This window comes from Platalea leucorodia (genome assembly GCF_965183815.1).
Source record: "Platalea leucorodia genome assembly, chromosome: 4".
NCBI classification, from domain to species: Eukaryota; Metazoa; Chordata; class Aves; order Pelecaniformes; family Threskiornithidae; genus Platalea; species Platalea leucorodia.
The window spans coordinates 6,918,343-6,935,109 of NC_138826.1; the positions used below are offsets into that span (position 1 = coordinate 6,918,343).

The 16,767-nt window shown below is 37.7% G+C and overlaps 1 protein-coding gene across 1 annotated transcript in view; it reads right to left on the reverse strand.

Annotated features, from left to right (window-relative positions):
• The window catches only part of SEC23IP (SEC23 interacting protein), a gene marked incomplete at its 5' end in the record, with an annotated part of 27,759 nt that continues 10,992 nt past the window's right edge, over window positions 1-16,767 (reverse strand). The window contains 11 exons of the mRNA XM_082309663.1: window positions 1-2,872; window positions 6,171-6,271; window positions 9,406-9,568; window positions 10,483-10,668; window positions 12,002-12,104; window positions 12,849-13,004; window positions 13,666-13,872; window positions 14,050-14,145; window positions 14,525-14,695; window positions 15,294-15,412; window positions 16,106-16,314. Coding sequence (XP_082165789.1) covers window positions 6,190-6,271; window positions 9,406-9,568; window positions 10,483-10,668; window positions 12,002-12,104; window positions 12,849-13,004; window positions 13,666-13,872; window positions 14,050-14,145; window positions 14,525-14,695; window positions 15,294-15,412; window positions 16,106-16,314 — 1,492 coding nt within the window. The 3' untranslated portion in view covers window positions 1-2,872; window positions 6,171-6,189. The remainder of the gene's footprint in view (window positions 2,873-6,170; window positions 6,272-9,405; window positions 9,569-10,482; window positions 10,669-12,001; window positions 12,105-12,848; window positions 13,005-13,665; window positions 13,873-14,049; window positions 14,146-14,524; window positions 14,696-15,293; window positions 15,413-16,105; window positions 16,315-16,767) is intronic.

The following is a 16,767-nucleotide window of genomic DNA, read 5'->3' on the forward strand; positions in this document are numbered from 1 at the left end:
TTCTGCCTGCTCTGCAGCCTCCATCTAGCTTTCATCAAGTTAATTTAGACCGTTTCACCCTAAGCTTCTTTTCTCCTGCAGAGGCCCCAGGGCCAGGATGCAGGTCTGAGGGAGTACACTTTTTTTGAGGACGCTTTCATATTGACATGGGCAGATGACAAGAAAAGCCGGGGCAGAATCAGAGTGGCAACGGGACGGTTATAATTCCCAACACCATGGGACAGGGTGAACCAATTTCCCCTCCTTCTCCTATGCCACTGTCCTGCTACGCAGATATTTTGATTAAAAAAAAAAAATAATCTTCTGGACAATCTCTTTTTTTAAAATGTTTATGATCACTTCAGCACAGATGAAAACATGGCAGGGAAAACTTTAAATTTTTTTGTATGGATTACCTAATTAAAGTTTAAGTAGCATTGTCTAATTATGGATTATAATATCTACTACTCCTATTTAGAAAAGTAAAAAAAAAAAATTAAAAAACCAACAAACCTACGGCAGCAAATATCAGAGTCTGTGCTGTACATGGTCTGCCCAATAAGCTGTTGCAGCACATTAGGAAAATTTCTGCTGGGGAAGTAATACTTACATCTGTAGCAGATATAAATTCACTCTTTAAACTCCGTTTGTTTTACAGTTTTTCTTTGTTTTATATAATCATTGGTTACGCTGTCATTTTTCCTTCCTTCATGTCTGAACTTCCATTTGCTTTTAAGACGTAAGAATGGCTCGTTACTGTAGTTGCAGTCAAATTTTTATGTATATAATTAGGACTGATTTTAATGCTATATTCCCAAAACAACTTCTCCACTCCAGACGGTCCTCATTGACCCGCAATATTCTCCTGTGCATCCTTCCACTGCAAAGTAAGCTCCTTGCCAGCCAGGGTCCCCCATGCAACAACGTTTCTCACGCACCCATAAAATTTCACTGTTCCTCGGTGCTGCTGCTCCCTCCCAGGGGGCTGTATCACAGCCCATCAGCTTTACAGGGAAAGAAGAAAGTGAACAAGATGCCATCAGAGCTATTTAAGCATATCAGCTTATTCAGTGTTGCACAGAAAGGGTAAATCCTTCCACTCTATGATGCTTAAGATGAAAACGAGGCCAGTGGTCGTGGATTTTTGTTGTTTGTTTAGTTTTTTTAATATACTATTTGTATTCTAGCTAACAAAGCAGATCATAAAGCTTAGCAATCTTGGTCCTCAGAGGTTAATTTACAAAGATACAAATATGTTTGTTTTGGATAAAAAGTTTCCTTCGGTAGAGTTGCCTCCCGGAACAAGATGGACTTTGATAAACTAAAGCAAGTCCTGTGGAAAGTCCCAAGATGACTACAGGGTCACAGCACATGGCATGCAAGAAGATGACAAGGAAAGTGTTCAGTCTGGAGAAGCCAAACAGGAAAATCTTAATGTTGTCCTCAACTACCTATCCTCAGAGACATTAATCTCGAAGATGCAGAGAGGAAGGACAAGAGGCACCAGACACAAGCTCCACCTGGGAAATTCCAATTGTATATTAGAAAAAAAAGGTGCAATCATAATAGTCAAACATTATTATAGGGCCCAGAGAGGTGAAGGATCTCCATCCTTGAACAAGGCCCTAAGCCACTCCTGCCTTGAGCAGGGGAGTTGGACTAAGTAACCTCCCAGAGGTCCCTTCCAAGCTGTTTTCTGTGATGAAATACAAAACCTTGCTCTAAAGACCCACTGGAAGTAAGGTATTTTTAATTATAATAACCAAAATATATACACAATAATGTGTATTTTACATACTCCAAGAAAAAAAAAAAAACATACTGCATTTCAAAATTCATTTACTGCAATAACAGAGGCAAATAGTCAGTAGTAAGGTTAAGTCACTAATATTAAGAAAAGCCACAATTTGCACGTAAGTTGAAGCCAGAGGAAAGCTACAGAAGCTCAGTATTCAGAGACATGAATTCGAAGGATTTGATACTACCCAACTCATCTCAACTTCTCTACATGAAAAGGGAGTCTGGATTGCAGGTCTGGACCTAGATTATTATCTAGCACCCATAATCTTCAGATTCCTCTATTTATATTAACTGTTTTGAGATATTAAACTGAAAGGTCAAGGTAAGTATTTTAGTTCTCACAATTGCAGCCTAGTTTCACTAAAATTACCTTAATTACCAGACCAAAATGTTATTTTAAATTGTTCTTCATTTCAGGAGATGTGAACACTGAACTAGCTGTAACAAACTTCTAACATTTTCAAAGTCAAAGGTTCATTTTTACTTAAAAAAAACCCATAATAAAACTCTTAACAGAGGCTTAAAAAGGTCTTTATAAAATAATCTCCATCACACTTACAATAGTAAGAAAATGATTCTGGTTGCTAGTTTTTAGTAAATATGAACTGTTTTGTGTAATCTCTATTAAAGATGGTTAGAACTACAGTTCACATCATATTTTTAAAAGGTGGACCAACAAACGTGTCAAGAAAAGCAGATTATTGCTGTTTCTCAACAAGTCCTTTTTGATAAGGACATGCTGCCTTGATAGGCAAAGCATGTTTGACAGCCAGCTGAGACAGGATAGCTGAAGGAGAGAAGCAATGAATTGCGTGCCCAAAAAAACTTCTTCGGCGATCACTGTATACTTGGCAACTGTACAATTAAACTGATTTAAGATCACAATTGTGTCATTCCATCCATCTCTTGAATGACAGTGCTGATCATCTCAAAATTTAAGTTTGCTTGAAGTGACACAAGAAGGTAGAATCTGAGCAAGTTCTGGACTGGCAGGAAAAAAGAGTCTGATGCTTATCCTGTCATCTGTAACTATGAAAATACTAGATGTTCTTCAAAGCGTTTTTCACCAGGTCTGTCGGAGCAACAGGTATGGCTGTGCAGAGAAAACAAAACATGTACATATGGGAAATATGAAATATATCGAGTTTTCCATTTCTTCAGTAGTACTAATAAAACTAAATATGCCAACATTCCATTTCAAGAGGACTCAAAGATCTAAAAACCCATACACATTTTTTAATCAATTTTTTAATACAATAAGCTCCTGAAATATACTTTTTTGTGGACACAAATTGACAATTACATTTACAAACAGAAAGAGCTCACAACAACTGTTCATAGGATGTCATTCACTATACATTTTAATTAGCTACTAGATCCTTTAAGTTGTGGTAATAAATTATCCTACTCTACTGGAGATAGAAATAGAGATGCGATAGTTTATACATCCAAGCTTTAATATGCTGGTGCATTCTCCTCCCTCACTGGGGCCCTTCAAAAAGAGCTGTAAAAATAAGAATAATATATAGAAAGCATATAGTGACTTAAACAAATCTTCTAACCAACACAGTGAAAGATACTCCTGTGAATCGAAAAAAGAATTAGATGCTAATGGTGGCTAAGCTTTACTAAAGAAGGACAAAATTCTCATTTGCAAGAGTAATTTAAAAACATCTTAGCGTTTTCAGTTTCCTTTCAACCAAGTTACCTAAACAGATACAGGAAATGAAGTTTCCAATTTATGTGTTAAAGTTGCCCCAAGCACTTCTTTACGTTGTTTACATGAAACCCTGTATTACTGTTTCACAAAGAGCTTCAAGATGATTTAGAAGAGCTAAATCAAGTCACTCATAAAAAACAGAAGTAGAAATCAAGAGGTTTTAATACTATTTGTACTATTTTATCAGTGAGTAGAAGCAAACAGGTATTAGTAGCTACTCACCAATTTTAAGTGCAACGAATTCTTCTCTCATGTAATTTTAGCTAAGACAGTTAATGCTACTGACTTGACTTAGTTAAGAGTAAGTTACCAGTAGATGTCAAGAAAAACCTCCCAAGAGCACACACTACACAAACACGCTATGCGGCAGATGCTGTGCATCAATGATCCTCTCCTTTGCTTTCAAAATTCCTCCTCCATATGGTGAAGCACAGTGGCCACCTTAGTCCCTCTTCTGCTTTTAAGAGCACCATTTGGCCAACTCCCTCCACCTCTCCAAAAGAAAACAATCAGCTAATTCAGACCAGAGATAAAACCGAACATCCAGCTCCTCCCTTAGCTTGCCTCTGCTAAATTTTTATCTGCTGCAAAACTACCACAGTCCCCAAGAAGTTAAAGGGACCTGCACTGGCCAACAGCACCATAAAGATGGACACTCCTGAGAAGAGGCAAGCAGGCTAGTAGATCCTGTCTCTTCCCCTCTGCTGACAGCAGACACCATGAAATTAAACTGGACAGCATGTCAAAGCAAAGAAGTGCTCAGGTCTCAGCATTCAAATCAATTAACATGAAAAGTATGAAGAGGGAGCCCAGAGCTACCTTTGGCATTTACTCTTTCCCTTGGGCAGCCCACAAATAGAGAGAGGCTGTTTCTTCAAATAATCTACCTCTAGATAGGTAAATGGATGCTGCTGTCATAGGCGCTGCTGGATAACCCATTACCTTCACACTGCCACCCTTCACATTTGAAGGTCTTAAAAGAAAAGAAAAAAAGAAAAAACCCACACGCCCACCCTACCTGACTACTGTCTAACACTGGGGGAGAATTTTGGTTTTCCCTACCGTGAGACTTGTAGAGACATTTCTTCTCATGTAAAAAAGATCCTGGTCTTGTAGCGTGCAACCTTCCCAAGATACCACTTGTCATTAAGCGCATCCTAGTGGGCCCCAACTGCCCTCCCGTTTAAGCCTCTGGGATCTGAATCCTAGTCTCAAATGCTGTTCAGTCGAGCAAGTGGTGAGAGAATTTCTGAGCAATTCCTGATGGTATAACAATCACACAGACATCCTTGACTGTGCTTTGTCGCATGACATCCTCCTAAACTGTCCTGCAACTCTGTAGTTCTCAATGAAAAACACAATTACCCCAGTGTCTGCTGAAGCTAAGCAACAAACCCATTTCTAGCTTTGTGGTGATAAATTATCACATCCCATCCCCCCCAATAAGACTGAAAGTTACTTCTGTAGCAATAAGCTTCATATGATTTCACCTTAAGCGTTCATAAAGAAATAAAAGCAGAGAAAAAATTCTGCAACTATGACTTGAGACTCTGCATAAGACATTGTGATAGCTGATACAACCACTGTCAGAGCTCTGCAGCCAAACAGCACCTTTTTCTATTATTTGGCCATGCTTTAAAAGAATGAATTTGATCAGCTATAGCATTTTTTTTTAAAAAATGAAATGTTACCAACTGACCATGAGAAGCATTCTGTTACAAAAGACTACTGAAACTGTATGGCAGTCGTTAAAGATATCTAGAATATTCCTCTGAAACGTCAAGTATTTCCCTTCATACTGGGTATTATGTACCTTGACATTATCGGTTCTTCTGAAAAAATGGAGAAATACATCAGAAACTATCTTGTTGTATGATTCCAAAAAGGCAAGGTCCATATTTCTTCCTCCTTGCCTCTCAAAAGAGAATATAGCCTTTTCTACAACATCCAGTGATGCAAACTGGTACAACACAGATCCTCAGTTAGGACACATACTTCTTAAAATAAAAATACCTGCAAGTATGTTTCAGATCTGAGATAATTATATTGTTTTAATTTCTTTTCAAAGTGAACCAACTTCCATGCTAGATTATTTCACTTGTTCTACTGCAATTCTTAAGCAATACAAAGATAATAAAATACTGGCATATATAGAGGTCTCATTCAGTAATTTATCACTATCAATGTTTAACACCTTCTTAGGAGAGAAGCAACTTCTTCCCTGGCATACATGTGCACAATTGGTCAACCAATACTACAATATGCACATTACAACACTGGAACACTGTTGGTGTTCTTTAATCTACTGCACTGTAAATGAAGTTTCATCATATGCACTGTCAACCAAGTTTTCCTACGCTTGAACATTCACTGAACAACTGAACTGGGGGAGAAACATGATAAAGACAGATCATATTTTTTGACATATTTGTACTGGCAATTATTATCCCATATCAAAAACCCTAACATCAGATATCTTTTGGGAATGAAGGGGGGAAGCACTCAAAGATTTCCCCTGCATTTAAGCCTAGAAACTGGTTTTGCAATCAAAATGACATTTTGCAGCTGCCTGCTTCATAATTTAAACTTCAGAGGAAAACGGGAAAGTAAAGACATCTAAGTTGCAGCTGAATTTAATATGTGTACATAAGTTATACCAGAACAAACTTACAAATTCATGTTTCTATACATCAATGCTGTGGCTGCTCAGGATTGATATTCATAGTCCTGTATATTTCTTTGAGAAACAGCAAGGCAGTGTCTTCAGATCCCCTATGAAGAATTAAAAAAAAAAAAAAAGTGTTATTTTGTTATGGTCTATGTTCTAATTCTTGTAAGCCACACTTCACCCCATTCCAGCTCTCTAAAATGTTTGCCCAACTTAGTTTGCACAAGTTTGCCCTAGTCCTTATCTTTCCAGCACCTGGCCTTACCACTACCAACTTCCTTTCAGCTACAAGTCTTCATCAGTTTTGGATTATTTCTGCTGTCAGCCCTAGCCTATGCATTTACCTTTTTCTACTGCATTTTTCCCCACTTTCTCCTCCCTAACTTACTATGGCTGCAACTTGAAACCCCCTTCTCTATCCACTTCTTTGATGTTACTTGCTTGGCTTAAATTTCCTCAAATGATCTACCACTTTTTGTCTGCGATGGGCTCCTGAATGTATTCCACCAAGAATACATTCTACTTGTCAAGGCTTTCTTCCTTTAGTTGCTCCACTGCATCTATCAACCCAATGTCAAAACTCAGCCTTGCCAGTTTTATCAGCAATATTCTAATTCTTCCCTCCTAACTGGCTGGCACGTCCTTGTAAATAGACTATATTAAATATCCATAGTCTTCCCCTCTTCCTTACCACAAAAGTAAGGAAGTTCTCAAATAATTGAAAGACTAATATAATTCAAGTGCCATGTTTCCAAGTTGGTGTTTTCCCTCCCCTTTTCAAAATCAAAGCTTCAGGCTATCTGAATTTAAATTTAAACATAGACAGACTTCATTTTCTTATTTGTCTATAAAGTGTTACTTAAACACACATAAACAATACCAATACAAAAGAGTTACAACCACTGTAAAGAATAACAAAGTTAAACAGGCAAATTTTAACAAAGTTCCAAAGCTGCAGGAGTTGCTAGATAAGGGTAGCTTCCTGGGCTTTTTAAAAGAAACAACATAGGGAGAGAGTAAAGGAGATTTAGACACTCAGAATTGTGATCCTCCAAATGTGAGGATCATCATTTACAGAGCACCAAGCTAAGAGACTACAGATATTTTCCACAATTGAGCATAGAGATAGTAACCACATTTCTTGACGGTCTCTGCTATTAAACGAGCAAGCAAACAAGCAAGCAGAAGGATAAGCACTGAAGCTCCGTTCTCTAACACACAGAGCATTTTATTTAAGGCTTTCCCCACCATCCCCCTCAAAAAAAAAAACAAAACCAAAAACAAAACAAAACAAAAAATAACAAAAAACCCCACCAAACAAAAAAAACCCAAAACCAACCACCCTCTCATATTTGGGTCATTAATCATCACGCTTATCTTCCTTACTTGAATGACAGAAAAAAAAGCTATGGGTAGGAAGTTTTAAAAACCTGGCAATGATCGGCTGCCGCCTTGTGGAAAAAAACTCCCCTTCCTTCGACTCTACCCACGAAACGGCACTGCCACCACTGGGTCACCGGCTGCTCGGGGAGCCCTGCCGGAGCTCCGTGCTCAACAGCGCTGGCGCACATCAGCACTGCAGCCTTGATAATCCCTTCTCCAGCAGCTACTGGTCTTTAACAATGTAAGTGATACTGACTTTAATAAGACCCTTCAGGTAATGCTTTCAATGCTATATTTTAAACCTCTGGAAAAATGCCTGCTTCTAAAAATTATTAGCTACTGAAAAGCAAAACCTTCAAAAATAGCATAGAGCACCGCTTGTCTGGCACCTGCTAAACTCAAAACAAGAGACTATCACTCCTCCCTCACCAACAGCGTTTTGCACAGCTCAGCCACTGACACCCCAGCTCGTCTATTACACATAAAGGCGTGCTGTCCTCTTGCCAAGTAAAGTTTACACATCCTTTGCTCTACCATTCCACATCTTGTGTATTTTCATGTGTGCTTTATTTTATGACAGTAATACAATGACATACCCAAAAAAAGAAAAAAGCGAGCAACTCATAAGGACAAATACAACAGGTCAATAGTTACTGCTGTTCCTATAAATGGAATTATATCTTTCTCCATTTGAAACATGGATTCACTTTTTTTTTTAAGTGCTTACAAATCCAGATAAGGCAATGGTGTACTGCAGCTCTCACTACATGATGACACCAAACTCCGCTTCTTGTTCTAGAAATTGTTCTGTGTATGAGCAACCACTGTACACAAGCTGTAAATCAGAAACCTCCAAATTTACAGGACAATCCACTGCGCCTTTTTTCTATCTTCTATTTGTTAAACCTTGACAGCAGAGCATCAATATCCAGCAATTTCATTCCAACATGGAGAGGTAATAAAGTTTTACTACATATTGTAGTCTAATACAATTCCTTCATGAATAGTTTTATTTGAAAAACCACAGTTGTCAGAGTGCTCCTGGAGCTCTCCTTGTTCTGCAAATGATTGTAGTGAAAGGTGTGTGTTTTGAGTGTCAAACTTCAAGAGGTCTGTATGCAACGTCTTTATTGCAAACAGGACGATAGGTTTGTTTACTGTGTGCTAACACAGAATTTTATTTTGAAATGAGATTAGCTAATAGTGACATCTAGGTGCGACGCCTTGAGACCGACACTCCTAGGCAGTCATATATACTGTTTACCTTAATATTTGAATAGTCTCAATTATGTAACACTTGAGCATCCAGAGCATAACAAATTTATCTTTACAGTACGCCTGTGTGGGAAGGCAACATCCTTCCAAACGAGAGGCCATTTCAGAATTAAGTGATGAGGACCTCGTATCCAACTTGGCAGTCATCTTCTCCAAACATTTCAAAGATTACAAAGACCCAGAAAACTCAGGACTCCTAAGTCATATGCATACACATCAACCACTGGAACAAATCCTATTCTGGTAGCTTTATAATTTTTCAGTCCTTTTGCAATGTTTAACTTCTCAAATCAGCAGCAGCCTGAAAAATATATCTGTGTATATAATAACTGGGTTTATTTTTGTGAAAATGTACTTGAAATGAAACACTAGGGCATGATTTTTGAGAAAAATCATGTAAGTTTTCATTAAAAAAATGCTCAAGACAGGAAACATGATTCTAGCTATCATCATATTGGTCACAGGTAAATAACAGACAACAGGAGTAAGATAAATAGTAGGTATGTCATTACAAACATTTGAAGATACAGAGTTATATCAGAAAAGTGGCATTTATAGAATCACAAATATTTCCCCTTACCAGTAGCACAAATGACTCTGTAAAGCAAAAAGGTATTCATTGAAGCTTTCTATTGGTTTTTCTTGTAGAACATAGTCAATACGACGTCCTCCATTTAGCATTCCAACCTTCACTGAAAAGTCTTCATCTTTGGGAGGGTCTGGACTTTCAGTGATCTTTTCAGCTAAAATTCAAGAGTTTAAGATTTGAACTATTTTCAAGCACAGCTTGCTTGACTATAATCAAGAAATATCACCCATTTTCCCTGCTATAACTTCCAAGTGCTTGCAATAGGACAATGATAACAGCCTCAAACTAGCATGCCACTGCATAATTCAGGAAGGTTACTGGAACTATAGGCTTATTTCTTTCATAACAGTTTAAACAGAGTTTGTTTGAAGAACAGCTCATATAAAGTAGTCGCTGAGCAATTTTAAAAACAAACCCCATTGTTTATACACAGACAGATCCAGTCATTCCACAAGTGAATAACCTGAAATAATATATTTTTACATCCCCCTTGCATAGAGTCAATCACTATCCTCAATTTAAACTAGGAGGAATGTTTTGTCTTTGTAAGTATAGACAAAGCCAGCATTACTAAACACTGACAGATAATTCACAGCTGGGAAGCCTGCCCTTGGTATCATTAGGGGTAATATTTACATCTGACTTAAATTTATTTTCCTCAACAGCATTTTCTTCTGTTAGAGCACATACTTAATGCTTCTTAGCTCATCCCAAAAAACTCTGCAGAACACTACTGAAGGGAATAGATCTCACAAATATTTATTTGTATTAATTTGCCCTGAGAGGAAAGAAAACACAGCTGATCTAGAAACCTGCCCTTCCAACAGAAAGCTGAAAGGTTATACAAACTCAAGCCTAAAATATCCTTCAATAAGAGCTGTTAACTTTTACTTTCCTAAAAGACAAAAAAATGCAGCAGTAGATCTTACATTTAATGTTAAATACTCCAAGGGCACAGAGGCCTCCTTAATAGGGTCAGGAAAATCAATAGCAAGAAATCACTAGGATATTCAAGTTTCTAATTTGAGGTCGACAAGTTATACGAAAACCAATAATGTGTCCACATACCTTCTACCACTTGCTTTTCTTCTTCCTCTTTAATTTGGTTAGCTACTTTCTCCAGTTCTGCTTGTAGCTGAGTTGAAGATGTATGAGCACGTGCAAATTCGTTAAGGGTCTGCCATGCACTCTTCAAAGAGCTAATAAAGCCCTGTTTCAGATCAGATCCCATACGAGAGAGAGAGTCTTTCAACTCTAAGAAAAGGGCAGGAAAAAAAAAAAATTACCATAGTAGAAGGACTTAAAATTATAAACCCTGTTCAACAAACATTCCAATTATTAGGAGAAACAGGCCTGCTGCATCACGAACGTGTGTTTATTGCTTCTCTGTTCCATTTAAAAAGATTAGGTGAAATGTAATTAATACACAATTGATTTCTCACTGAATGGGTCAACGAGCAAACACCTACAGGAAACAGTCTGACAGCCTCCAAGTCCAGAAGGGCCCACAAGAATAGCTACACCAGCCAACGCCTCAACACCACCACCACCCACAATCACTCCTAACATCCTACACTATAGAGTGACTAGTTTCAGATTCCAGCACAGCAGAAGAGACCAGAAGAGCTGCCAATGTCTTTTGCAGTAGTAATGAATTTGGAGAAGCACTCCCAGACAGCTCTAGCCTGTAATTCTGCAACAGCTCAGTAATTGTGGCACCAGTAACCAAGCTGCCACTCAATACTGGTGGGAAACTCTGAATGAAGGAGATCTCTTCACAATAACTGGTTAGAACCACATGGGTCTGTTAGGTCAGGGCTCACGACTATTCCACAGAATATTCACCTACATCAAAGAAAAAAACAGTAAAGAGCAACAGACCAGATTTTTCTCCTTTACTATGCACACTTTTTGAGAGTTGTAGCCTAAAACATTCCTTAACAAGTACATCGTCTACTCTAGGAAAGCAGACTCATTCTAATGTACCATTCTAAAGTACAGATGCTGCAGAATTTCTCTGTCCAGGTGCCTGAAGACAGGCTTTCAGGAGGGCTCTGTGAACTTGTACAACAGTAATATTGTCAACTGTACAGCAAAACTGATTTTCCTTATTAGGTATGCAAAATTTAAGTATAGCACCTTGATCTGATGTGTACTCATGAGAAACAAAATTCAGTCCCTGCCCACCAACGGCTATGGAACAACCTTTTTACTCAACATTTCCAATACTGAACAGACACTGGATAAACACGTCATGGTGCTCATTAGGAACAAGGTAAAAGAAACCAGTAAATTTAGTTTGTTTCACATCATCTTAGAAATTAAGGTGAACAAGCGATGTACAGCAATTTTAAAATGGAACTTTGTTAATTAGGAGTTCAAACCTGGAGGAATTACAATTCTTACATCTGAATGCAACTGTGAATGCCCAACTTAGGGGGCTGGGAAGAATCCCCTCTGATGTTTAGGAAAAACATGGAGTTAGATATCCAGCGACACTGACTAGTCTCTTGAAATTTTACAATATTCTAATGCAAATGAGTAAATTAAGAATGAGATCCATATATGAAATAAGTTTTCTTTTTACCCAGATGAAGTCTTTTTCTGCCTTTATGATGTGGAATGAGAACTGGTTTTAAATCCATGTCTTCAATGATCATTGGTTCTAACCTGTAAGCTACTGGATCAAGCTGTTAAGAAACAACACATTGACATTTAGTTATCTTAGGAATTATTCTAATTATCACATTTCAGTGAAAAAACATCCCTATTTATGATTAATAGAGAACTATTTTTGACTTCTGTTCTATTTCAGTTTACAGAGACTCAGTTCATAACCATTTAGTTTAATCATAAGATTAAGAAGGTTCATTAACTAATTAGGTCTTGTTCTCCTACAGACAGAGATTCTGAGAGGAAACACAACACTGAAAGAGCAGCATAATTTTCTTGCACTCTCATGATCTCTACCAACATGTCCCTGTTTAATTGTTAAACAAGATGGGACAGAAGAGGACAAATGTACTGCATGCACTGCAAAACCTTTAAGGATTTCTAAATTTCCCAGAATCTAAACTGGAAACTCAGAAAAGTCCTGTAAATGGCTCAAATACAAAAAACCTACAAGAGTGGCTTGAATTTAATGAAAAAAAGTTCTTTAAGCTCTGAAAATGAACAGGGCAAATATTATCAAGCCAACCCATACCTAGAAAGCTAGGTAGGGAACCTATAACCAGCTCTACTTCACTTTTGCAGTAAAAGACCACAAATATTTGCAATACATATTTCAGCTGGGTCATTTTTTTTAAAAGGGTGTTTTGGGAAATGGATGTAGGGGAACAGGAGGTGTAATGCTTAGAGGTTAAAACTTAGTATTCTGCATTGTTGTCATCTGCATCAACTAAAATCAAATCTCAAAAATACCGCTTACTCACGGGATGATAGATATTGAAGAAACCCTTGCAGGTAGGAAGCCTGTAGTTTTCATCAATCTTCCCCACACCTCTCACAGTAAGGAACACACCAATAGGAGAACCAAGAGCAAAGAAAATATCTGGTTCAAAGTCCAATGCACTGTAAACCACAGAAACCTACCAGACAGAAATCAGATATATAATCTCTCAGAACTGCCAGCTAGTTAATATAATGCTTAGCTAGGCAGGAAAAAACAACTTGTGTATTAAATCAACCACATGCTCACAGTACTTCCAGGAAGCTTCAGCTGCATTGCCCTCTTCCATACTAATACTACAGTACTGGTACATTCTAATACTATAATATTAAGAAGTTTTTCTTAAAAAAATTCGAAAGTATGAAACAATAAAAAATATATTTAAAACAGGAAGTCTTTGAGGTTTGATTTTTAAGCTAAGTTTGAGGTAAAACTTAAATATAACAGCATAAATGGATCAATTTAGGCTACCACGTTAAACGTAAAGCCACAGAACCATTCAATAGTACGTCATTCACACAGTTCTGCTTCTGGAACAGAACCATGTTCACAGCTCACTCACTGCTGACAGAAAAAATGTATTGTAGTGGCACCCTTGTTATAATAAGGTTTGCTTTTCAATAATCTAACCCACTCTCCTAGCCCTCCGTCCTGCCAAAGGGTAAAGTTCTACGTAAACATAACTTTTGTACAACAATCAAGGGAAGTAGCACGAAGTCATCAACATTAAAAAAAAAAACAAAGCCAAGCAAAAGGACAGCATTGTTCCAAATGAATCATTTAAACCTATGTAGTCTCACCTGGCCAGTTCCAACTTCAAAATACTCATAGTCAATGTTCACAGAAGAAACGGATGCACCAACTGGAAGCTTCCTCTTTGAGTGCAGCTGACCAGACTCTGAAGGGGAGACAGAACTAACTGTCTCTTTTGCTTTCTGGCCATCTTCTTGAGTTTGGAGTGTGGCAGCCAGCACTGCTTTCTTTTCTGCTACTGCTTTCTTTTGTTCCTTTTGAGACAAGTTTTAAAAGCAGGAAAAAAAAAAAAAATTTATTTCACAGTTGTCAAAATTCCTTTGATATATCCATGATGTTACAAGTGTGTTAAAGAACAGAAGTTACTCCACAGTAAGGAAGTCAGTTACATTTACTTGACAACTTATTTCATTCCTGAAAAATGTACTTACCTGCTTGGCTGCTCTGTCTTTTACAAAATTAGCTATTTTCTTTCTTGGTCCGAGAGGTATCCCCATTTCCTTCAGGTCATCGACTGTACACATCAGCTAAAAGAAAAAACAAACCCCACACATCAAAGCATACTTTATAACTTTTGTAGTAGCATATATCATTTCTTATTCAGAATGACTTATGAATTAGATAAGACATTTTATAAAGCTATAGAAATTACAAAAATATTAAAAAGACATGATACAAAGTGCCCTAAAATAACTGGGGAGGGGAAACAAGAAAAAAAAAAAAGTCACATAACACTTAGTCTTCATGTCAGACATTAATTATCTTACCCCTTTGCAATGCTTTCATGCCTCATGGTACACTGAACTCACTAAAAAAAAAAAAAAACCCCTAACAAAACCACAAAAAACCCAAACATAAACCTCCATACCCTGGCAATCCCCATAAGCCAAGTGAACATTATTGTACCAGAGACTCCATGTCAATTCGCTCCTTTTCAAATGTGCTTGCATACTCTGACAAACTAAGCATTTCCAGAGTCTTCTGCAAAGTAGGAACATCATCATCTACTTCAGGCTCACAAAGGTCATCACCAGAAGTAGTAATTGAGGAGCCCAAGGAACTGGTATCTTCAGTCATCTTAAAAAAACAGCACAGAAACAGAATCACATCATCTAAGTGAAAAGCCAATATGCAGCAAGTAAATACAAGTTTAATTACTTTCTCTTAAAAACATTATCATGTAAGCTTTGTAAATTTATGCCCATTTTTAGTAAATCAGGATACAGATTTTCCACTAATAATAGATCACCAAAATATATATTTAAAAATTACTAGGAGAGACAAAAGGTTTCTTGAGGTTTCCAACACTCAGAAATATCTACTTTTGATCATGAAACAACTGGTCACTGTTTCTAGCCTGAACACAGACAGATTCTTTCCCTCTTACACATCCCCCCCACCATTCAGATACTGTTAAGACAAAGTTACGGGTCCACAAGGGTCAAAGCTGATTTTCATGATCAAAACCCATTACTGGCCTCCTTGGAACTTGAGAGAGATTCAAATAGCTTGTCCTGAGAATTGACAATATTCACAAAACTGCATGTTTCCATTAACATGTTAAAATGTACTATCAGAGCCCACAACTGTTTCAGCTAATAAATTCTGAAAACTTAAGAAAAAGTTGCTGACAATATCAGATCTATTTGCCTGGAAAGACTAGCATGCAAATTACCTGTTTATCTTGAACAGCCACATCCTTTACAGTCCCATTAACACCAGAGAACGGTCCAGCATTTACTGAAGAAGCTAAGTCCTTCTGGTTAGACAACATGTCAAACAGAATTAAGGAACCTGGAAAGAGGAATTAAAGTTGCCTTGGGAAAAATGTCAGATTTTCCTGTCCCTAAATCCTAAGCAAGATTTATATGCAATAGTAATAGCAACGTATAGATTGATCAAAAAAGATGGCTGAATTAAAACTAAAATACCCAGATATTAACTTGAACACGATCATTCTCAGCAAAAAACAAAACCTTTTTTTCCCCCTGTTCCTGTGAAACAGTTTTATGTAGTTGCCATGATTAAACTATCTTTCCTTAACCACCTTAGACTGCTTGCCGAACTGGAGGAAAACTACCAGCCCAAACCAGTATGTCATATGTCTTTATAACACTTATTCTATGTTCCAAAAAATTATTTCACTTTTACTAAGTGGGGGTTCTGAGACACAGAAGTTACCCACCTAACAGGACACCAGATAACCTGCCAACTTTTAAACACAAATTAGACACTAAGCGTTCATGAAGGAAACTGAGGAGGAAGGGGCAGGGGGGAGATGAGGAAATGTACACATCCATGAAGTACTAACCTTCTCTCAAAGCTTTATAAACTTAGCTATTGAGCAGTGTTTGACTTTTAGTCAGCAGTATTCTGAAAGACAGCCATGCTCTGTCAGCTAATTTTAGCCTTATGCTTAATGAAGGTTCCATTTCCCTTAGTGTAGCAATGCTGGTTTTATCCCAAATCAATTCCTTAGATAATTACCTAAACTGTGCCCAGCCACAGAGACTCCTCCTTTGAAGTCTGGGTTGCGACTCATGAAAAGTGCATACAAACGATTCATTTCCATCCCCACTTTATCCACAATCGTCTGACAGTAGGTGGGGCTGTTGTAAAACAGTATGTCAAGGAGCGTTTCATTGGTGAAGTGGCGCAGGCGTCCAATGCTCGGCAAAGTGATTTTTTTTATGTTCCTAGTAACAGAAAATCATTAGAAGCATGAATGCCTTTAAAGAAATCCAGATAAGAACTTTGTTAACTTTTGAAATGACAGGTAGTAGAACTGCAGCATAAATACTACAGATACGGTCCCTACAGACATTAAAAAAAAACCATACAGCCTTCTGGCCTTGTTGCATATTCATACATTAGTGCTGTCTGCTGATTGTACATACTTGAGAAAGATACAGCTCCGTTTTTTCTCTCCAGGCTGAAGGGATGCCTGAAATAATCTCTTCTCTGTTCCAACACTGCTCTCATATAACAACAGGGAACTTTTGTGAGCAGATTGGTAGAAGTGGAAGAGAAAAAGAACCCGCATGTAAAAATTGAAGGTGAAATTGAAGTAACAGGCAACATAATACCCTCTTTTTGGAGAAAAAGCTTGGCGTCGCCATCCGCCTGCCTGGAGTTAAGACAGCTGCAAT